Source organism: Oryzias melastigma, linkage group LG11, assembly GCF_002922805.2.
Source record: "Oryzias melastigma strain HK-1 linkage group LG11, ASM292280v2, whole genome shotgun sequence".
NCBI classification, from domain to species: domain Eukaryota; kingdom Metazoa; phylum Chordata; class Actinopteri; order Beloniformes; family Adrianichthyidae; genus Oryzias; species Oryzias melastigma.
In genome coordinates, this window is record NC_050522.1 from 13868146 (window position 1) to 13889795 (window position 21650).

General features: G+C 39.2%; 3 protein-coding genes across 3 annotated transcripts in view; 1 reads left to right on the forward strand and 2 right to left on the reverse strand.

Moving 5' to 3' along the window:
- klhl43 (kelch-like family member 43) overlaps positions 1–11252 on the forward strand; it is an 11895-nt gene extending 643 nt beyond the window's left edge. Inside the window, exons 2-7 of the mRNA XM_024298594.2 lie at positions 4672–5091; positions 5316–5464; positions 6684–7030; positions 7390–7689; positions 7758–7933; positions 9129–11252. Coding sequence (XP_024154362.1) covers positions 4778–5091; positions 5316–5464; positions 6684–7030; positions 7390–7689; positions 7758–7933; positions 9129–9927 — 2085 coding nt within the window. The 5' untranslated portion in view covers positions 4672–4777 and the 3' untranslated portion in view covers positions 9928–11252. The remainder of the gene's footprint in view (positions 1–4671; positions 5092–5315; positions 5465–6683; positions 7031–7389; positions 7690–7757; positions 7934–9128) is intronic.
- Positions 11253–11896: 644 nt separating this feature from the next.
- Positions 11897–14818, reverse strand: rpl11 (ribosomal protein L11). The gene is made up of 6 exons (XM_024258906.2): positions 14710–14818; positions 13963–14113; positions 13763–13869; positions 12890–13021; positions 12591–12701; positions 11897–11984 (listed from the first exon to the last, which is right to left on the reverse strand). Exons 1-6 carry the CDS (start codon positions 14713–14715, stop codon positions 11955–11957), a joined length of 537 nt encoding a protein of 178 aa, XP_024114674.1. The 5' UTR covers positions 14716–14818; the 3' UTR covers positions 11897–11954.
- Positions 14819–16647: 1829 nt separating this feature from the next.
- Positions 16648–21535, reverse strand: LOC112136886 (elongation factor 1-alpha). The gene is made up of 8 exons (XM_024258869.2): positions 21380–21535; positions 20619–20775; positions 20100–20279; positions 19727–20023; positions 19498–19648; positions 18515–18771; positions 17127–17361; positions 16648–17024 (listed from the first exon to the last, which is right to left on the reverse strand). Exons 2-8 carry the CDS (start codon positions 20760–20762, stop codon positions 16900–16902), a joined length of 1389 nt encoding a protein of 462 aa, XP_024114637.1. The 5' UTR covers positions 20763–20775; positions 21380–21535; the 3' UTR covers positions 16648–16899.
- Positions 21536–21650: the final 115 nt, after the last annotated feature.

Genomic DNA, 21650 nt, shown 5'->3' on the forward strand with positions numbered 1-21650 from the left:
AAAACATTTTAGCACAGGTTAAATAGTAAAAAAATACATTGACTAAGGTTTTATTATATTTGATATTGAATTAAATTTAGCCAATATAAAAAAAATGGAAGGGTTTGATTCCCTCTAAATGTTATTCTGAGAAGATGTTACCCTCAGCTTTTGAAACTGCCAACCAATACATGTGCTGATTTACAGGACTCGTATGTAAAGATAAATTAGGGGAAACCTCTCTAAAATATTTTTTTTTAAATCAAAGTGCAGTAGTGTGATGGCTCCACTATCTCACAGCCTCTTTTTGGACCTGATGGGAGTGAAAATGAATCATCTGGATGCACAAAAACTGTTTTTGCAAATGTTTTCAGTTCCTTTTTGAATATATGTCAAGTTTTCCTTAGAAAACAAAAATTTCGTGTTGAGAGAGACAACACTAATTGTCCTAACAGTAACAAACTTTATGCTTTTTTTTGTTTAGAACTCATTTAATATGTTATACCTTTATTACATTAATCTGCATTTTCTATCAGAAGTAAAATCAAAGCTTATCTTCAAATAAGCACAAAAACATTAAGATTAAAGTAATATATACATTATTCAAGAAGTTTTCTACATTCATAAAGACAAATGCCTAATTTATCGCTCATAATTTGTAACATTTATTTCCTTTGTATTATCTTTGACCAGATAAGACATATTTTCTGCAGTTTTAAGCTGGTTTTGACACCTAACCTGCAATTTAACAAACCAATTCCCAGAAAGTAGATCAACACTGATTCACATGGATAGATAATTTTTGAAGATGTTGAGAGCTGGTGAAAAAAAACAAGAAAAATGAAGTTGAAAGTGACTAAAATTGATGTAATATCCTTCTGTGTGACTCAATTTTTTTCTTTTTGATGAGAAACACTATTATTATAAATAATTAATGAAATAACCAGAGCTTATTCTTATAGATGCTTCACTTTGCATCCTTATTAAATTAGTTTTATGTTTTACTTTGGTAGTTTCTTATAGTTCCAAAGTACTGGGTAAATTTTTCTGTGTTTTTACTTTCCAAAAATCAGAGGTGGGTGTGTTTGGTGATGAAGATGGAGGATTTCCGACGGGTGGGCGGGAGAACAGCTGCTCCCTGCTTTGACTTTGGTACCAGATATTTCTGGCGGCCGATCACTGAAGAGCTAAGATTATTTTCGAGCCTCTGAATCACTGCGTTGCCATGTTTGATGTCTAACTCGAGACCATCTGTTGATCTAATCGAGATTATCCACAGATGTGTTCAGGTTCATTTTCAGGGGCAAAAGCGGTAAAAAATAGATCTATGTGCCAGAGGTTTGTTTGACGCTTTCTGAAACATTTTATTGAGTGAAATGAAAGATTCTGATGGTCCAGATTTTTAAAAGTTGTTTATTCTTCCCCTTTTTACTGCTTGAAACAGTCAAATTTTGAACAAAACGGGCATTTAAATACTTGGTTCTGGTGAACTTTAAAATGATAGTGTCAACAGTCCCAGGATCTTCTAAAAACAAGTGTAGTCTTTGTTTAAGCACAAAAATGCTCATTCTGATGCTCGTCTCTCTGAATTATGAACACTTTCTGCCTTTTTTATACACATTTTAGAGATTTCTCTTCTTTGTTTTCTGATATTCTACTTCAGATCCTGTTTTTCAAATCAGCATTTTATCAGCACAAATTCTTTGTATTACTTCATGGTTTACATTTTAACTTTAAACACAAGAGTTTTGTTTAACATAATGTGAGATTAAACGTAGATAAACAACTTTTGCTGCTTTTATCATCCAGGGTTTTTTTAGCAACCATTTGGTTTTTGAACCAACTTTGAACTTCGGAAATATTTGATAATTTTATATCAGACTGTGTTCCTACGTCTTTTGGTAAATTAGGACATTTAAATTTTGGCTATCACAAGTGCCTTGCTCAAGCAGCACCTGTGATGCTACAAGGCAATTTAATTTGATGATAAAATTTGTTTTATTGTTATTGTTGTTTTCATTTAAACTTATTGCATACTCTGTTTTTTTTGTCTGTTTTGTGTTACACCTTTACTTACTACAATTTATTTTTTTCTGTTTTTTGTGTATTTGTTTATGTCTGCACAGGGTAGACAACAAAGTAAAAATGTCATTGCACTTAGAGCTTGAATCTTTGAATCTTGAAAAATAAACTTTTACAGATTCAAATATAGGTATTTTAGAGTTTTTTTATACTAAAGTCATTTTTTGTTCTTAAAGACAACTAGCATGCAAAATCAGTAAAGTCTAAGCACATTGTTGTGTTACAAGGCCTTAAATTTGAATTAAGATCACGTCTGTTTTGCTTACTTGAACAAAAAAATTAAACATCGGAAATTTGACTGAGATAAAACTAATTTGCAAACTTCAGATTATCCCGTTTGCTTTATTGGAGAAGAAAAATGATTGAATCAGTATTGTAGTCAGTATGAGGGAGACAGAAGACAAATAGTTGTACAAAGTAAATGATCCAGATTTGGAACTGAAGGAAAAAGTTAATTCTTTCTTCAAATTTTTGTTAAGAAATAAGAAGAATATTTTAGAAAAAAAATAAGTTGAAATGATAAAAGATAGTCATCATCAAGTAAACATCTTTTCAATTTTCAAACTCTGATTAAAAAAAAAAATCCGTTTAATTTCTTGGATCTTTGATTTTTTCATTTGATCTATTCGTGCGGCAGAGTCTGAGGTTCTACCAGGCAGACGTTGGTGTTTCAACTGTTTCAAGAGGGATTGCAACAACGCAATGCAGTCTAACTGGAGCAGCTTCATTTGACACCAACAACAGCTGTGGATTTGCCCTGTTCTTTCCTGTGTACCAGCCAGCTCTGCCTGAGCTGGAAGCCTGCCGACCACAGAACCGGTACATGCTATTTAAAGAGCAGCTGAAGGGGCAAATCACCTCAGAGGGGTTTATTTTTTTCTGCCTACAAGCAGAAACTCGTTGGTTAAACGAGCAGGCAGATGTTTTTGACATAGTTCACACTGCCGAGACACAATTACAACCTTCCTGTGGTGATAATCCAATGAAGATTTTACTGACAAAAAAAGGAAAATGCAACATATGTGATGTCAAAAGGAATTTGATATGATAGAGCTGGGCTGACATCATGTTTTTTTATGGGTACTTCTGACATACTGAGGTTGCTACGGAGGCCGATCACAGACTCATTGAGTAACATAACCACAAAAACTGATCTATTGTCAGCTTAAAACATATTCTCTGCTGCAAAATAGTGTTAAAAATAGCTGCTTTTCGGAGAATTTAATTGCATTCTCATGTAATAAATAGATTTTTAAGGAAATTGTCTTTTACTCCAGTGTTGTTATTTGTATTTTAGATAGTAAAATGAGAAAGACTGTGCACCATAATAACCAAAAAATGTCATGTTGATTTGGCTTTCTTGCATTTTTAATTCAAGTAAATCTGTTTCAGCAGAAGGCTCTTATTTGACACAGGGTGTATTTTATTTTGAAAGGAGCTTGTATGTACGGTTTTGAAAAGTCAAATAACAAAAAATAGATCTAATTAAATTATTGTAAATGTTTATTTGCTACATTTTATAAATGAATGGGTTTATGGACACAAAAACATAAAATAATTTTTTTTTTTTTTTTTTTGAGTGACGGAGAATATCTACAGATCTTTCCTTCAAACTAATGTCTATCTCTGCATTCAGGATCCCTGGCACTTTTAACAGAGAGGTTTTTCAGTTCAAGCATATCTTATCCTTGTTTTTTTCCTTCATTTACTTTGTTTTAACTGTAGCTTTAGCTCTAGCCGCTGTCCCTGGTCTGCTGCAGGTAAAAGAACTGCATTGCAAAGCCCAAACCTGACCCTCCAGCTCCTCTCCGGTCCGTCAGGAGGACACCTGCACCTGTCAGTCACAGCAACCAGCCCATAGGGACCAATCCGTCCTCCTCTGATTCTGTCCTACTCAGAAAACAGTCCTCAGTTAGCGCTGTGAATATCTACAGTGAGACTCTCACAGCAGGAACTAAAAATGAAAACGCAGATTTAGACAGGCAGTTAAAATTGTCATTTCTGTTCGTAGAAAGGTGGCAAAAAACAAAATTGTCAGCTGTTAGCCTTGTGTATGTCAATATGTGTTATTTCACTGACTTACATTTAATTATTGTGATTTAAGACAAATAATTTTTATTTTAAATGTTTCTTTTTTTTTATTTCTGATTGTTTCAAGCATCCAAAAACTCTGTTCACAACTAAAATTTATAGGAAATAATGTGCTGCATTTCCAGCAACATAACTGGATGAGGTGTTGCATAGTTTGTGAGAAAGGAAATCAACTAGTTTAATTCCATTGTTGTTTTGCAGGTTGTGTTGGAATATTGTCTTTTAGAATTAAATTTTAGGAAGTCACACAAACTTTTTTTCAATATGAAAGCATCTTCTTGCATATTATAATTGATTTGTGATTTACAGCAGAAAAAAATCTTTCCTTTCATGTGATCTTTTACATTTTTATGCAAAATAAAATAAAAACAAAAAGGCTAAACCATTCTAACATTGGGGAAATATGAAAAAGGTAAAATTTCAGCTAAAATAAAATAGGTTCCCTTGTGTATAAAATGGATCAGTTTTCCGACAATGTTAGGTTCTATATTTCAAACTGAGTCTTTTCTCTTTTTTTAGGTGCTGTGTGTTGTGAAAACCACACTGTCGTCCTTCCACTCTACCAAAACTAAAGCAACCGGAGATAAAAAAAAATAAAAAAATAAGACAAAAAGGATCTTCAAGCATGGCCCCAAAGAAGAAGGCCCCTCGCCCAAAGAAGGCCGCCGAAGACACCATCACTCAGGTTCCCGTGGAGACCAGCTCCATCCCCTTGAAGGTGGAGAGCCGTGGTGACGGCGTGGTGGTGGTTGAGAGCGGCGTGAAGAAGATTGAGCAGATGGCGGCCCTGGACATCGCACAGCTGAACAGCCTGAACCTGCAGCTGCCGCCGCCCGCCATCAAGCCCGGCGAGAGGGGCTTCGGCCTGGGCAGCGAGCTCACGCGGCCTCTGCACGGCAACGCACTGCTGGAGGAGCTCAGCAAGATGCGCCAGGAGAAGTGAGCTTTGACAAACACCACTGATACCAGAGTGATACTAAACTATTTTCTGCAGGAAAGTGAAAAAAAAATTGAGGAACACAAATTATCTTAATTTAAAATAGAAAATCCCAATTTAACAGAAAGTCCAACTTGGTATTATTTTGTGAAACCCAAAGGATTCTGGGATGTTCACAATCATGCCAACAGCTGTTTGAGACATGTTGATGTGCTTCTTTTCACAGGTTCCTGACTGATCTGGAGCTGGCCTGTAAGACCAAGGCCTTCGACGTGCACAAACTGGTCATTTCCTCCATTAGCCAGTACTTTAGAGAGATTCTGGCTAAAGACCCTGGAATGAAGCGTCTGGAACTCCCCTCTCTCTCACCTCTGGGTGCGTTCAGCTCACATTAATGACAGGAAAGAACCAAAGTTTTGTTTTTTTGGGGGGTTAAAACACAACACTTAACATAAAGGGTGATCCGATTAATCCATTGACTATATATGAGAACTGGACAGAGTGAGTGTAATGTCACAGATAAAATAATAATCATAATAATGCACTTTATTCAAAAGCGTGTTTCAAAACACTCAAGGACACTGTACAAATTAAAAAGTAAAATACAATATAATCACTTTAAGAAAATGTTAAAAACACAATAAATAAATTGACATCTTAATAAAATCAGAAAACAGATGTTCCGGAGGTCAGGGGGGAGAAATGCCTTACTTCCGGCTCCAACGAAACGAAGTCAAAGCAGTCGCCATTTTTTTGCAATATGGATGTCGCCATGTTGGAGCCAGATGACAATACTCTTATGGCAACCACTCTCTCCAATCAGGAGTGAGCTTGTTTGATGGTTACACCACTTAAAAGTGGGTTCGGTAGAAACCTGTCAGGTAAACATTTTGAGCATTTAACGTTTGACCACATACTTTTATACTTTATTGGAACAAAAATAGTTATTCTGAAAAATATAATGACTGAGTAATAGCTGTTTATTTCTCTATAGAAATTTATGCAATTTTGGCTTATTGGAGCCAGCAGATACTTCCTGTTTGGAACATCAGGAGGGAGAGGTCACTCAGTCCAGTCCTTCATATACAGTCATAGGTTTGATTGACTTGATTACAGAAGAAGTAACTAGCTGTTTAAGAACCCATGTTTTTTTTACTCTACTTACAAGAGGTATTGCTCTTTTCTAAATCAGATTAGTCAAACTGTTCAAATTCTGCTCAACCTTTGAATCCTTTGAGGGCCAATCTGCCCGAATAGTTTTATACCATGGAGAAATGGTAAATGTCTATAATGCTTTTCAAACTTCCTTGAAGGCCCAGAAGTCTTCCAGCTCATAAAAAGGAAGGTATGCAGAGGATCCAAATTTAGAAGACTATGAAATATGTGGAAGAAACTCAAAAATAGAATGAGTAAATTTTAAAAAAGTATTAAAAGTTTTTTCACTTAGAAATATGAAAGAAGTTTGTAATGTTCATCAGAAACAGTTTAGCTGTGAGACAATATAATCCAGGAAATCGTAATTTTTAAGGGTTTAATTTGATCTAATAGAGTACAAATATGAGATTTGGTGTTTTTATCTTCATTCCCTGTGCAGGTCTTGCCAATGTCATCACTTTTGCCTACTTGGGCCGCGTCCATATGTCCCTTTACACCATTGGCTGCACCGTCTCTGCCGCCACCGCGCTGCAGATCCCTCAACTCCTCAAGATGTGCATGGACTTCCTGCTGGCGGAGCTCAACGTCCAGACCTGCGTCTACATCTGGAACATCGCTGCCGCCTACGGCCTGCTGCCCGTGTGCGACGCCGCCCGCCGCTTCGTCCTTGAGAACTTTGTGCCGTTCTCAGAGACGCCGCTCTTCATGCAACTGACCCTGGAGCAGATCTCCGCTTTCCTGCAGGACGACGCGCTGGTGTTACCGTCAGAGGTCACGGCTTTCCAGGTCAGAGGTCAAACATTACAGTCAAGTTTCATACTTAAGATAAAAAAAAGAGACTTCCAAATATAACTCTGCTGCATGCGGCAAGGAAGCCTGTTTATTAATACACAACTTCAGAACTAAAATAAAACAGCAGCTGAGGAGCCGAGAGAAGTCCAGCATCAAATGAGAGGCTGTTGAAAAATCAGCATCTGAAATTTTACCAAAACTTTAACAAGAAACGTACAGATTTTGGTGGAATTGCTACATATAAATCAAAATAACGAGATCAAAACTGCAACATGATGATAAATGTGAAGATTCTCCCTTCTGTGTTGAACTCAAACATAACGGGCCAATTCAATCTTCTGCTCCTCCTCCAGCTCACCATGAAGTGGCTGGACTTTAACGCCTCTCGCCAGGCTCACGCCTCTGACCTTCTGTCCCACATCCGCTTCGAGACCATCCCAGCCAGCGAGCTGGTGAGCCAGATCCAGCCAGTGCCCCGCATGATGCTGGACCCCCAGTGCCACCGCCTGCTGGTGGACGCCATGAACTACCACCTGCTGCCCTACCAGCAGAACACCCTGCAGTCCAGGCGCACGCAGGTCCGGGGGGCCCAGCAGACTCTGCTGACCATCGGAGGACGCCCGTCTCTCACAGAGAGGGCTCTCAGCCGGGAGGTCAGTGCTCCCAACTCGCAACTTGTTAACCCTGAAACCTTAGAAAGACAAGAAGTCCTGCTGTCCAGGTTCTGTGGAGGGACCCTCGTGACAGTGGAGCAACCTGGCGCCACCTGACCCAGCTGCCGGCGAAGAGCTTCAACCAGTGTGTGGCGGTGATGGACGGCTTCCTGTATGTTGCTGGAGGAGAGGACCAGAACGACGCCCGGAACCAGGCCAAGCACGCCGTCAGCACACTCAGCAGGTGTGGAATCTGATAGGAGCAGCTTTATTACAAACAGGAAGTCAAATTAGACCTGAATGTGGGTACTGAGGGTGTTTTACAGGGTGATCTGTACAGAACAAATTACAGGAAAGTCCTGTGAACCCTAAAAAAAAAATCATTTCTGCTTGATCTCCGTAGATACTTTAGAAGTGTCCAGACCAACAGTCTGAGGAGGACTTTTCCTCTAAATCAGTCTCCCTATGAAGTCAATTGTGGAGATAGATTGGTCAAATCCAATCAATGTATTAGCAGTTTGGTGGCCTAGTGGATAAATGTCCATTCTGAGACTGTGAGAATGGGGGTTTAAGTCCACAGTTCACAGTTGGGTCATACCAAAGGCTGTAAATGGAGATCCAGTGTCTCAGTCAATGCTTCTGGTGGTTATAGGCTGGCACCAGTGGTGGCTCTAGCAGTTTGGGGGCCCAGGGATGGGGCCCTCTCCAGTAGTTGTATATTTTATTTTTAAAATCCTTACCCAGGGTAAAATTGTCTGTGACATTTTTTTTTTTTGTCAGGTTTTACTAAAGAAGGTAAAAGGCAAAAAAATACTTAAGTGACAGAACAAAACAATACCCTATGAAGTGGCGTCAACTAATTTTGTTTTCTCAAAATGACAGTTTTCTGCTCCTCGATTCGCATTTCTTCTCTTTCTGTCTTAGCTTTTTTATATTCTTTTTCAGTTCCTTTGATTTTGTTCTTCATTTCCTTGTTTTGTTTTTTTTTTTTAATCTGCACTTTTTGAACACACTTTTTGCTTTTTCATTATTTTTCTTTTCAAACTCTTGAAGAGTCTCTGCGGTAGCTAACCTGCCGTTGGTGGAATATTCCATTACTTCAGGTTTACGGGGGAGGATAAAGCACTTTCACATGATTATGCCATCTCAGTGATTTTTTTAATTATTATCATTATGACAGAGTCAAAAAATGATGGTCATGACAATTATTTTAAGTCTTCAGCTCGGGGGCCCTAAAAGTGTTGGGGACCCCAGCCTTTTCCTAATGGTAAGTCCGCCCCTGGGCGCCAATATTTAGCAGCAGAGCCACATTTTAGGGTTAAACCACTAATGTGGGTCTTCATACTCAGAAAAAATGTATGATTTTAACTTTAATGGATGAATTCCTTTTAAACATAATACCTACATGAATCTGAAGTGTTTGAAACTGCTTTCTGCAGATACGACCCCCGCTTCAACACCTGGCTCCACCTGGCCAGCATGCGTCAGCGACGCACCCACTTCTCCCTGGCAGCCAGCGGTGGTCGCCTGTACGCCATCGGCGGCCGTAACGTCGAGGGCTTGTTGGCCACCACCGAGAGCTACCTGCCCTCCTCCAACACCTGGCAGATGCGCGCCCCCATGGAAGTGCCCCGCTGCTGCCACTCCAGTGCCACCCTGCCCTCTGGAGACATCCTGGTGACCGGCGGCTACATCAGCTGTGCCTACTCCCGCTCTGCCTCGTGCTACAACGTGGAGACCGATACCTGGAGCGAGAAAACCCCCATGGAGACACCCCGCGGCTGGCACTGCTCCGCCACCCTGGGTGGGAAGGTGTACGTAGTGGGAGGAAGCCAGCTCGGGCCAGGTGGAGAGCGGATCGATGTGCTGTCAGTGGAAGTTTTCAGCCCTGAGAGTGGGGCGTGGAGCCGGGCGGCACCGCTGCCCTTGGGCGTGAGCACCGCGGGCCTGTCCCCGCTGGCCGAGAAGCTGTACCTGCTGGGAGGCTGGAACGAGGCCGAGAAACGCTACAAGGCGGCCGTGCAGAAGTACGACCCGGCCACAGATAGCTGGTCGAAGGGGGAGGATCTGCCGGAGCCAACAGTAGGAGTCTCCTGCTGCGCCCTGACGCTGCCACCCCGCCACGCACCACGCCGGCAGCAGCACCGCAACACCCCGGGACACGAGGAGCAGAGCCCTGCCGGAAAGAACCGGAGCAGAGAGAACAGCAAGGCCCCAGTACAGGTCCAAAGTGCATGAAAACACAGGAGAAGCATCAGGCAACATCTGGATCACCAGAACATTTCCTCTGCCAGTGACCCCTGACCCCTTCAATCAAAAATGGTCCAAAATGTGGAAAAGGGGAATCCCATTTTCATTTTTCTACAGAAGCTAAAATCGACCCTTTAAGAACCAGAATGTGTGACAACAGGAGGGTTCAACTTTGACCTTTTAGGCTGCTAAAAACCCACTCCGAAGAAAATTGTATTTTTAACTCATGATGGAAGACAAATCTTAACAAAATTAATGTTAAAAATTGTATTCATGAGTATTTCTTTATTCAAATCATTGTGAATCAGGAGCAGATGAAAAATGCAGTTTGAAAAAGATGTAAAGGTCCCTGCTCTGACCTCAATGGCGAAGGGGGCGGGGCTGCTCCTCACCAATTTCTGTTAAACTAATGCTGCTTTGCAGAAACTGTCCTGGAAAACAAGACAAGTTTTTAATATTTTGGCTAAAAATTGCATAATTATCATTAGAAGACCACTGAAAGTGAACCAGAGTGGGTCCTTATGTCAAAATGAGGCAAAACAAAACTTCTGTTTTATTTCGTTTCTTTTTTTTATCCAGTAAAAAAATTAAAGTAGTATCAAGCAGGATCATTAAACACTTCACTGCTGAGTTAGTATTTATAATAAAGTCATTTTATATTGTGTTAAATATTTATTAAGTTTCTTTGGTCCCGAGTGGAGGATTTAGAAAGAACAGAACCAGAGGGGGTAAAGGTGGATGGAAAGACGAGTTGAGCAGGTGAAGGTGAAGCAAGGACGATGGAAAGACAGAAACGGATGATCTGTGAGCCTGTGTACAAACAAACGCATCGACGGCGGCTGTGAGGAGCATGAATGAGCCAGTGTGAGGCAGTGTGTAACTGCTGCAGCAAATGAGCCAGTTAGTAACAAAAACCTGCAATAAATCCTCTTAAAGCAAACTTGAAAAGTTCCCAAGAGTTCAGTTCAGGCCTGTCAGGAACGACCACTGAGGGTTAAATGTGAAATAAAGTCGCACTAAGGTGGTAAAAGTTACTGAAAAGCATGTGTATTTAGATTATTTTAAATGCTAATTGTGTTGGAAGGACACAAAAACTGAATATAAACAAGAGTTTAATTTATGATAAAAAAAATAAGAAAATTAAGAGAAAATTAGTAGCCAGTGAGACTCCAAGCTGTGAGGAGTAAAAAGCTGTTATCTATTATGATCTTTGGAGGTTTATATTTCTCACTTGAATTAATAATTATCTGTATTTGAACTTTAAATGTGAAATTTCATTGAAATTTAATAAAGACAATCTCCTTAAAACTTGATTTGTGTGCTGTTCTTTCCATATGAGAGCTGTTCAAAGAATAAAAAATAATTTTAAAGACTTTGGTGGTTTATTGTTACATGTAGAAGACGTAGATTTTTTTAAAGAATATTTCAACGGATCAAAAAATTTAGATCAGAAATAATATGAAAACAATGGAAAGGTGCGTTTGTCAGGGATCCTCATTTCCAGTTTTTATTGACTAGTGCAGTGATACAAATGTTGTGTAATGCTGCCACCTTGTGGTAGAAAAGGTGAACAACCTGATAATTTGAAATTAGAAACTGATTCAGGTCAGTAGCAAATTTATAAAATACAGTAGAAAATGTGCTTACACTACTGGGAATAAGGAATTATTTGTAAAAGTCTTATTAAGCAATAAAGTTTTCAATTAAACACTTAAAGCCTCTTCCAAACAAGTTTGTTTGAATTTAAAAGCAGGTTAAACGGGCCATGCACAAGAACCCAGCAGGTCTAGTTGATACTTTAAAAAAAGAAAAGAAAAGTCTTTGCTTTGCCAATACACACTGGTGCAATACCTCAAGTCAGATTTTGGGTTTTTTTCTGAATTGTTCTTTGAACTCAGAGGCTAAAAACATTTTCCGTTTACTGTCACACATGTTCCAATAAAAACAGGAGAATCTGTTTTGTTGTTTTTTATAATTTTATTACTTTGTTACAAACAAGATCAAGAGGATTTCCTTTACTTGCCAGGGAGAATGATGCCATCGTACTGAAAAGAAAAAGAAAAAGTTTTACGTTTGGTGTAAAAATGAGACATTTTCTGAATATATAAATATAAACTCAAAAACTAAAAGTACATTTTTTGTATCCACAGATCCGATGATGGAAACAATTTGTGTGATTTACAAGAAACATTAAATAGGAAGGAAGTTCAACGAAATATAAGCAGATTTGTCACTCTATCTGAAGTTTTATGCTAAAATATCTCAAATCTCCACCAACATTGAGAAAAACACTAAGCGAGACACTAGAGAAAACAACTAACAATCTAAAAATGTTCCTACTTCACTGTATTTCTTTTCCCCCCCCCCAATTCTAAACTGATAAAAGAATAATATAAAATCAGTAGCCTTCATGCAGAAAGAAAGCACTTTCAATTAGCTTCAAAAGGTATTTCCAGTTGAATCCAGTAATAAAGTTTATGACGTTTACTATGTTTCAAAAACAGTAGGAACTCAAGTAAATTTGTTGAAAATCAGTTTGTGAATTGAGGTCATGTTCCAAAACTCACAGTTTAACCAGCAAAACTCAGAATTGGCCACATTAAGTGTTCAGGTTTTTGAACCCCCGTGTTGTAGAAACATTCAGCACTCACTTTCTGCTGAAACCAGCGCATGGCCTCCTCTTTACGGATGCGATGTTTGAAACCAATGCGGCCTCTTTTGCGCTTCTTGTCAGCGATGCTGAAGCCGGGCCTGCCGAGGACCTGACAAGGAAGGTAAAAGTGCAACTTTTGAGTTTGAGCTCAAAAGTACAATATATGCTGAAAAAGATCTTCTAAAGTTAAAGATTTGTTACAAAAATAATGTCAAAAAACAAATGGATGATATAAGAAGACCAATTTCAGCAGCAAAAGATAAAAGATGATGCATGAAGAAGTGGAGATGAACTAACCACATAGAAGTCCAGACCATAGATACCAATGCTGGGGTCGTACTTGATGCCCAGATCGATGTGTTCCTGGATGCCAAAGCCAAAGTTTCCTGTGTCGGAGAAGTTGTTCTTTCTCAACTCGTACTCACGAACCTGAAGATCAGAGAGAGGAGATCTACATGATCCAACAGGGCCGTTAACAATACTAGAGTGTAATTTAAAATTAATAAAAAAAAATACTCCCTTAAAGAAAAAAAAAAAGAACTTGGCAAAAAACTTTTAAAGAACAAGAAGTTTTTTGGACAACTTTTTTTTAAATATAATTTAAGTTTTAATAAATTTGATCTTTAAAGCAACAGAATCTGAATACAGTATTTTATTTTGAAGAAAAAGGAAAAAAACAGAAGCTGATTTGAGAACAGTGATGCAAAAATGGAGGCATCATTAATCTAAGTAAAAACTATTTCAATAGTTTTTTATTTTCAATAAAAAAAGAAAACACACACAATCACACCTAAATTAATATAATCTCAACTAAATAAAACAACTGTTGTGTTCCAAACAAAATTTAGTTCAGAACCTTTTTGCCTCTTATGACACCCACTTGTCCATTTACTAAATATTGAGGTGCAGCACGCTTTTTTGGGTACCATACGTCTAAACATAATTCAGAAACAGCAACATATTTAATATTTTTCAGTTGAAAAAAGTGGCTTCCACATCCCCTTTAAATCACCTTCAATTAATATCCTTTGCTTTTTAAGGAACGATTAGCTACAAAGACAGATGGGGGCTAATCTGCAATTGAAAGAAAATCTACTCTTGATGTGGCTAAATGTGGTTTGATATTAGCTTTAAGGCTTCAACAATTCATTTTCCCGATGAGGTGCACACCTTCAATCCTTTCTCCAGGATCTCCTCTGCTTTAGCTCCCCGGACGGTGCAGTGGACAGCGATCTTTTCATTTCTGCGGATACCAAATGATCTCACAGTATAGCGGGCTGAAACAGAAAAAAAAATAAAATAAATAATGCTCAGGTAAAACCCAGCTTCACCTTAAAACCTTCACCATCAACTCATTTGACAGCACAAACCTTTGGAGAAGACGGGCGTCTGTCCTGTGAGCTGCTCCAGCACTTTGGCAGCTCTGGTCAGTCTGTCACCACTCTCACCCACGCAGATGTTCAGGCAGAGCTTGCGGATGCGGAGCTCCTTCATAGGGTTCTCCTTCTTCTCACCCTGTTCCTGTAGATTGAAACAAACTGTTGAAACACCTTCAGGTAGCAAAGTCTGCTACACTTGTTTATTGCCATGCTGAGTTTCTCCATACAACAACCACGTAAGGCTAAAAAGGCGCTCCAAGCTGAAAAATACGTCTCACTATCAAGTAGCTGGCCCCCTATCACCCACTGACAGCGTGGGGTTAACACACGCCGGTCTGTGGACATGCCCGTACATATCCCCTCTATCTAACAGTAGTTCTACAATCCATTTAAAGTGCGTCCTTAATTTAAAAAAAAATCCTTAAAACAAATAGGGGTCAAGATGTACTGGCATCAACTATTATGACAATTCTAGAAATGTTTCTGTGTACAAACGGGAAAACAAACGACACGGACATTTCTAGCATTAGCCTATTAGCATATCCACAGTTAAATCTGACAAACACTCCATTTATGCCAAGAATTTAACACAAAATAGCTCGACTTTATTTCTTTATTATATACACTGTTCGACTGAAATGTATGCGGCCGTCAAAGTGACGTACCAACGCAGATGATTGGGGATTTTAACTGAGAGTTCATGTTCCCACAGAACGTTACGATGTGGACTATACTCACCGCCATCTTGGATCACTAGAAGAGGCCGTTCCGTTTCCGGCGAGGCCTTTTTATACCACAGTGTTCCCCATAAAGAAGATCGGCTAAACACACTAAACCAAAAATAAAGGTTCTGCGCCAGAGAGCACGAAATTTTGAATATCGCTCGTTTGAAACGCATTTAAAATGGGTAAAAATTAAATAGTTAAACAGTCACTTCTGTTTAACTGGCCATATCTGTTTTATGGCTTCTTGAAATAGTTCACTTCAAACCCGTTATTTTTTCTTAAAGAAAGTCACTATTTTATTCTGAGAAACTAATTCCAATGGCACTTTTTAAAATGTCATAATAAATTCAAGTTTAGAAAAAAATAATTAAGGGAATAGGTGCAGACTGGAACTCAAAAATACTCAACAAACCAGTAAAAAAAATAAAGTAGACAACAGAAAATTGTATTAAAAAGAATCAAAATGATGCTCTTTTATGGTTTCAAATAGATTTTTATCTTCAGCTATGAAAAGACAAGATAGTTATCATGCATAAATTGTACATATAAATGACAATAACTTTTTACAATTTAAAAATGACTTGAATTTGAGATTATGCACATTTAATTAGGTCTTTGCTTACTCAAAACAGATGACTTCCTAAATTCTACACTGCCTTCACTAAATAATTAAAACCTACTTTAAGTAATGTTACATAACAAGTTTTCAAAAGAAAAAAGGAGAAAATTTACATAAGAATACAGTGATTTATAAAAGAAAAACTTCCATTAGAATATGTTTCATTTGTGCCAAAATACATTTTTGGGACAAACAAGTTTTTTGAACATTTTTTCATGTCGGAAATATCTTCATGAACAACTTTGGATGAACTATATTTCATCCAAATCTTTATAACTTTAGTTCCAGTTTATTTTATATAGGTCAGATTTGTCTGTTGAATTTCTATAACAGAGGTTGTAGTGTGATTTAATGATTTGTTCATCAACGTAAGAAAACCTGATCCTTGTTTAATTGACACATGTATTGCCTCGCAATGAAAGTAACTATTTTCCCCTTTTTTCACATCAAACCAAATCAAATATCCCATAATGTTATAGGTTGCACCTATAAACCACCCACTGCAAATAAAGACGGCAGTTTCTGAATGAAAGAAAGAAAATGAAATATTATCTTTTCATTTGACTGTGATCATTGTCAGATGAAATATAGTTCTAGTGAGATTTTACAGGCGTGTTGATTGACTCAAGCTGCTTTTGTAAAAATACCAACAAGAGTGATATTAAAAAGATACTTGTTTTCATAATTTTTGTTTAGATTTCTCTTAATGTCCATTTTTCATGGATGTAGGCTCATCCAGTTAAGCATTAAAGATCTAACTAATGCTAGTATGTTATATTTTCAACAATTCTAATACTTCTGCCTGTTCATACTTTTTATCTGGGATGTAAGTTTATCCTCTGCAGAGGACATTTCTAAACCTGAATATCTCCCAACACTACAAATCACTGAATCAACTCATTTTGATATCTATGGAGAACATTTGGATTTTTTAATGGTACCAAATGAGAAGTGTTGGTGGGGCTCTGGAAACTGTAGTTTTGATTAATTTAATAAAATTATGACTGGACATTTTTTTTGGAAGGCATGAGCTTATTCATGGTAAATAATGTTAATGTGAAGCTGCTAACTGGGTCTCTTATGACATTTTTCCACACTTTTACCCTAAAAATAGGTATGTAAATGTATATATATATTTCATTTTTAGCTGTTTTGCAACCAAAGCAGCCGGTGAGAGCACTTAAAGGCCACCTTTTTGTTTTGACGGTTTGTTTTAACTATCTTGAAATAACTTTTTCTATGAAACATTTTGGGAAAATGTAAAAAATCAGAAACAACAATGACAATCTAAAACTGCTGCATTTTCTGGAGACACAAAAAACAAGAGAAACCTTTTCATTTGGCAATGTACGAGATTTTTATTGTCACGGTTTGAATTTAGTTGAGATCACAGCTTCTTGGTAAAGGCACAAACCCTCCTTTCCTGCGGAAACTTTTGCGGTGGGCTTTAATGAGCATCAGCCAGTCCTTGAGTAGAGAGCTGTGCCTCGGGGAAAACAGTGCCAGGTGGCGGGGGGAAGAGGGACCCGGCGTGGCCCCCTGCTGCTGAGACGTGATTTTGTGTTGGGTGTCCTGCACGTCATTTCATTTCTTCTTGTCAGCCTTCTGTGCAGATTTGGTGACCTTCCCGCCAGAGGGCGCCTTCTTCTCCACGGTCTTGATGACCCCGACGGCCACCGTCTGCCTCATGTCACGCACAGCGAAGCGGCCTAAGAGGAGAGGAAGGAGGAGGCAAACGTTCAGAGAGGATCCAAAAAAGTTTACATCAAAAAAAATTTCAACATCATCAAAAAAATAAATAACTGACTCACCCAGAGGAGGATACTGGGAGAAGCTCTCAACACACATGGGTTTTCCAGGCACCATGGTGATGATGGCAGCGTCGCCAGACTTCAGGGCTTTGGGGTTGTCCTCCAGCTTCTTGCCAGAACGACGGTCGATCTTCTCCTTGAGCTCGCTGAACTTGCAGGCAATGTGAGCAGTGTGGCAGTCCAGCACGGGAGCGTAACCCTGAGCGATCTGACCGGGGTGGTTCAGGATGATCACCTGCACACAGGAGGGGAGGCACTCAGAACGATGGCTCCAGAGACTAAATAAAACAGCTGTATAGTCAGACATAAGACGAAAAGCACGAATGCATTTTTTATTTTTAACATTTGTTATACCTTAAAGACACCATGACAGATTTTAAATCCTCCACTGCATAAAAACAACCAAATAAGCATTTTCCAGAGTCCCAGGTTTCTAAAAATTGCCTAAATCTTTATTTATAAAAAGTTAACAATTACAGGTGTAAGAAATAATTATAGAAATTTGAATAGCTTGATGAGAATTTCATATTTTTTAAAAATAATAAGGACAAAAAATTTAAGGGAGGAGTTTCTTACATTTATGCACTTTTTGTTTCTTTTGTTTTCACTTCTGTAAATTTGGGGAAAATCACAGAGCTAATCATGTTATTGACCAAATCTGATCCATTGCACTGATAAAATTACAAAATTGATCCAATTTTTAGGACATCTTTGCTAGATTGCTGTCTGTTTTCTGGCTTTTGTCATGTTTTTTCCTCCTTTTGAATCAGTTTTTCCTGATTTGAATCTTAAGTCAGGAGTGATCAAAACATGATCTTTTTCACTTAATAATCTTCAATCAGGGGCTGCACGGTGGCGCAGTGGTTAGCGCTCTCGCCTCACAGCGAGTAGGCCCCGGTTCGAATCCCGGCTGGGGGATTTGGGACCTTTCTGTGTGGAGTTTGCATGTTCTCCCCGTGCATGCGTGGGTTTTCACCGGGGACTCCGGCTTCCTCCCACCGTCCAAAAACATGCTTCATAGGTTCATTGGTGACTCTAAATTGCCCCTAGGTGTGAATGTGAGGGTGAATGTGTGTGTGATTGAGGCCCTGTGACAGACTGGCGACCTGTCCAGGGTGTACCCCGCCTTCGCCCATCAGTAGCCGGGATAGGCTCCGGCACCCCCGCGACCCTGAAAGGGCAGAAGCGGTCACGAAACTGGATGGATGGATGGATGGATAATCTTCAATCAGATTATTAATGTTTAAATCTTTAGATAAAAGAAATACTATAATCTAAGGATTAAATTGGCTTTTTGGAAGTCAGCTGAAACCAGAAATGCTTTTGTTTAGGACAATGAAGTCATGTGTAGCTTCACAGTCTCTGACATCCTTTCTCTGACTGCCCACCTGAGCGGTGAAGTTCTCAGCTGCCAGTGGTGGGTCGTTCTTGCTGTCGCCGGCCACGTTTCCACGACGGATTTCCTTGACGGACACGTTCTTGACGTTGAAGCCCACGTTGTCACCGGGAAGAGCCTCAGAAAGAGACTCGTGGTGCATCTCCACTGACTTGACCTCAGTGGTCAGGTTGGGAGGAGCGAAGGTGACGACCATGCCGGGCTTCAAGAGTCCAGTCTCAACACGGCCGACGGGGACTGTTCCAATACCTGAGACAGAACGACATAAACATTGTTTGAATAACCCCAATCCATGGAATTTTTAGACCAAACTAATACAATCTTAAATTGCTTAAAATTAGTAAGATTATAGTCATAAATTGTCTTTTAAATGTTTTTCTTAGTTTCCTTGTGATTCAACTTGAAAAAAAAACTTTTGTATTAGATCATTGCATGATAAACAAGAAAAAAAGCTGCTGTCTATCAAACTGTATGAGGAAAATGCCTTCATTTAAATTTAAATGGGCATCCGAATTTCTTCAGTCTACTTTTACTAAACACTAAAACCCCTGTTTAAATTATAACTTTAAAGATATGAATCAAAATTTAACTTTTAATCAAATGTCTATTTTTTTTTACTTTTTCGAACACTAGAGGGCGATGAAGTGCATATAACCATTCAATAAATAAGATATTTCTAAACTTTATTGGGTTGAAATACTTGGAAGTCAAGAACTTATTTTTTTTTATCTAAAACAATAAGAATATTATATTCAAACTTAGTTTTTCTTTATATTTTCACAAATAGCACAAAGCAATAACAAACTGCTTTATGCATTTTTTTATGTAAATCTGTAGGAAATTTGAATATGCTGCACTATATCACTTACATATAAACATTTAATATTAAGATTCAGTCATTTATAGACAAAAAAATACTGCTAACTTGATATTTGTGTGAAAAGCATCACATGTTTTTGATTTAATTCCATTTACCGCCAATTTTGTAGACGTCCTGCAGAGGCAGACGCAGGGGCTTGTCAGTGGGGCGACTGGGCGGCAGAATGGAGTCCAAGGCTTCCAGGAGTGTAATACCTGTAGCTCCTCCCTCCTTACGCTCAATCTTCCAGCCCTTAAACCAGCTCATCTGAAACAGACAGCATAATAATTTGGTCACCAAAGTAAACTTCTTGAAGGTGGATTTGGGTAGATCCCAATCCCTTACCTTGTCACTGGCCTCCAGCATGTTGTCTCCGTGCCATCCAGAGATGGGGACAAAAGCCACGGTGGCAGGGTTGTAGCCAATCTTCTTGATGTAGGCGCTCACTTCCTTGGTGATCTCTTCAAAACGCTTCTGGCTGTAAGGGGGCTCGGTGGAGTCCATCTTGTTGACGCCAACGATGAGCTGCTTCACACCCAGGGTGTAGGCCAGCAGCGCGTGCTCACGGGTCTGCCCGTTCTTGGAGATACCAGCTTCAAACTCTCCAACACCAGCAGCAACGATCAGCACAGCACAGTCAGCCTGCAGGTGGAAAGGTTCACCCTGTATGATTCTGGAATCATCTTTTAAATAAGCACATCTTACAAAACAAGCATACCTGAGAAGTTCCAGTGATCATGTTCTTGATGAAGTCTCTGTGTCCAGGGGCATCAATGATGGTCACATAGTACTTGCTGGTCTCAAACTTCCACAGAGCGATGTCGATGGTGATACCACGCTCACGCTCAGCCTTCAGTTTGTCCAACACCCAGGCGTACTTGAAGGAGCCTTTACCCATCTGTTCAATTTAATGCACCAGAATAAGACTGAACGTTTCAATGCAATGACATATGTATTTTGCACTTCCTCCTTTGTTTAAAAATAGAATATTTTCAATTTTATGATAGAAATTTATAAATTAGCTACCATATATATCAAAGTGCTTTCCAATATTTTAACACAAAAGCTTTTAAATAAACTCAATTAGGTCTAGAAAAGTTCACTCTTAGATAATAATGTGCAATACTCTGTTTCGGCCGGCAGATGGCAGTATTGTTCTGCGAGCAGGGGTGTCCTCCCCTCACATTTATGATGCGGTTTGTCCCAAAAAAAAAAAGGGGGGGGGTCAGAAACCAACCTCAGCGGCTTCCTTCTCAAACTTCTCGATGGTTCTCTTGTCAATCCCTCCGCACTTGTAGATCAGGTGGCCGGTAGTTGTGGACTTGCCGGAATCGACATGGCCAATGACCACAATGTTAATATGGGTTTTTTCCTTTCCCATTTTGACTTTCCGGCTATAAATAGACAAACATTTCATTAAAGTCTTGTCGTGTTGTTTTTTTCTGATGTATGAAATGTACTTTACGTCTCAAGGTACACATTTTAAGAAAATTAATGAAACAGGAAGTGGTCTTTTACTTTGTTTTTTTGGGGAAAACTTTCCGCGGCACACAAGTTAGTTCCGGTATTTAATGCAGCCTTTAACGTCAATCATGCTAGTGACGTAAAGTTGGACCTTTAATCGTTTCTTTATAAATTGTACGATTTAATCTGCAATACGCGCCCCCGCGGTGAACTGCCGGCATCGCGCGGATGTGCAGGAAGAAAGCCGGTTTACAGCCTCCATGTTGCGCACGGGCGCCATGTTAACTGCGTGGAGTACTTCGGCCATGAAGGGAAGGCGTGCGCGTTCACGCTGTTGAAGGACAGGCGTGACTGGCAGAAAATGGTTTTGACCATTACACTCTGAAAGAACATGCAGTTTTCAACATTTTTAACAAGTTTCCTAAATAAAATGCGGTATACTTAACCCCCACAAAATAAAGTTTTCACATGCAACAAGGAAAACTCTTAAATTCACAATCCAGAGCCTTATTTCACATTCCAAAACTAACAAACCTTCAGTCCAGCAACAATCAAGGCGTTCCTGATTTTAACAGAGGCAAAAAAGGACAGAACTGGATCTGTGTGGAGTTTTTATACACCAGCAGAAGAGGGAGGGCAGCGCAGTTTCTGGTTGGTGTCCACTGCACCACGGGGTACAATTGGCTGGGCTCAAATGAATCCTGTGGCAGGGATTGGATGGGGACTGCATCACTGGACATGGATAGCATGGACTAAAACAGCTGCAGGGCAGAGACCGCCTGTCACTGCTACAACCAACACCAAC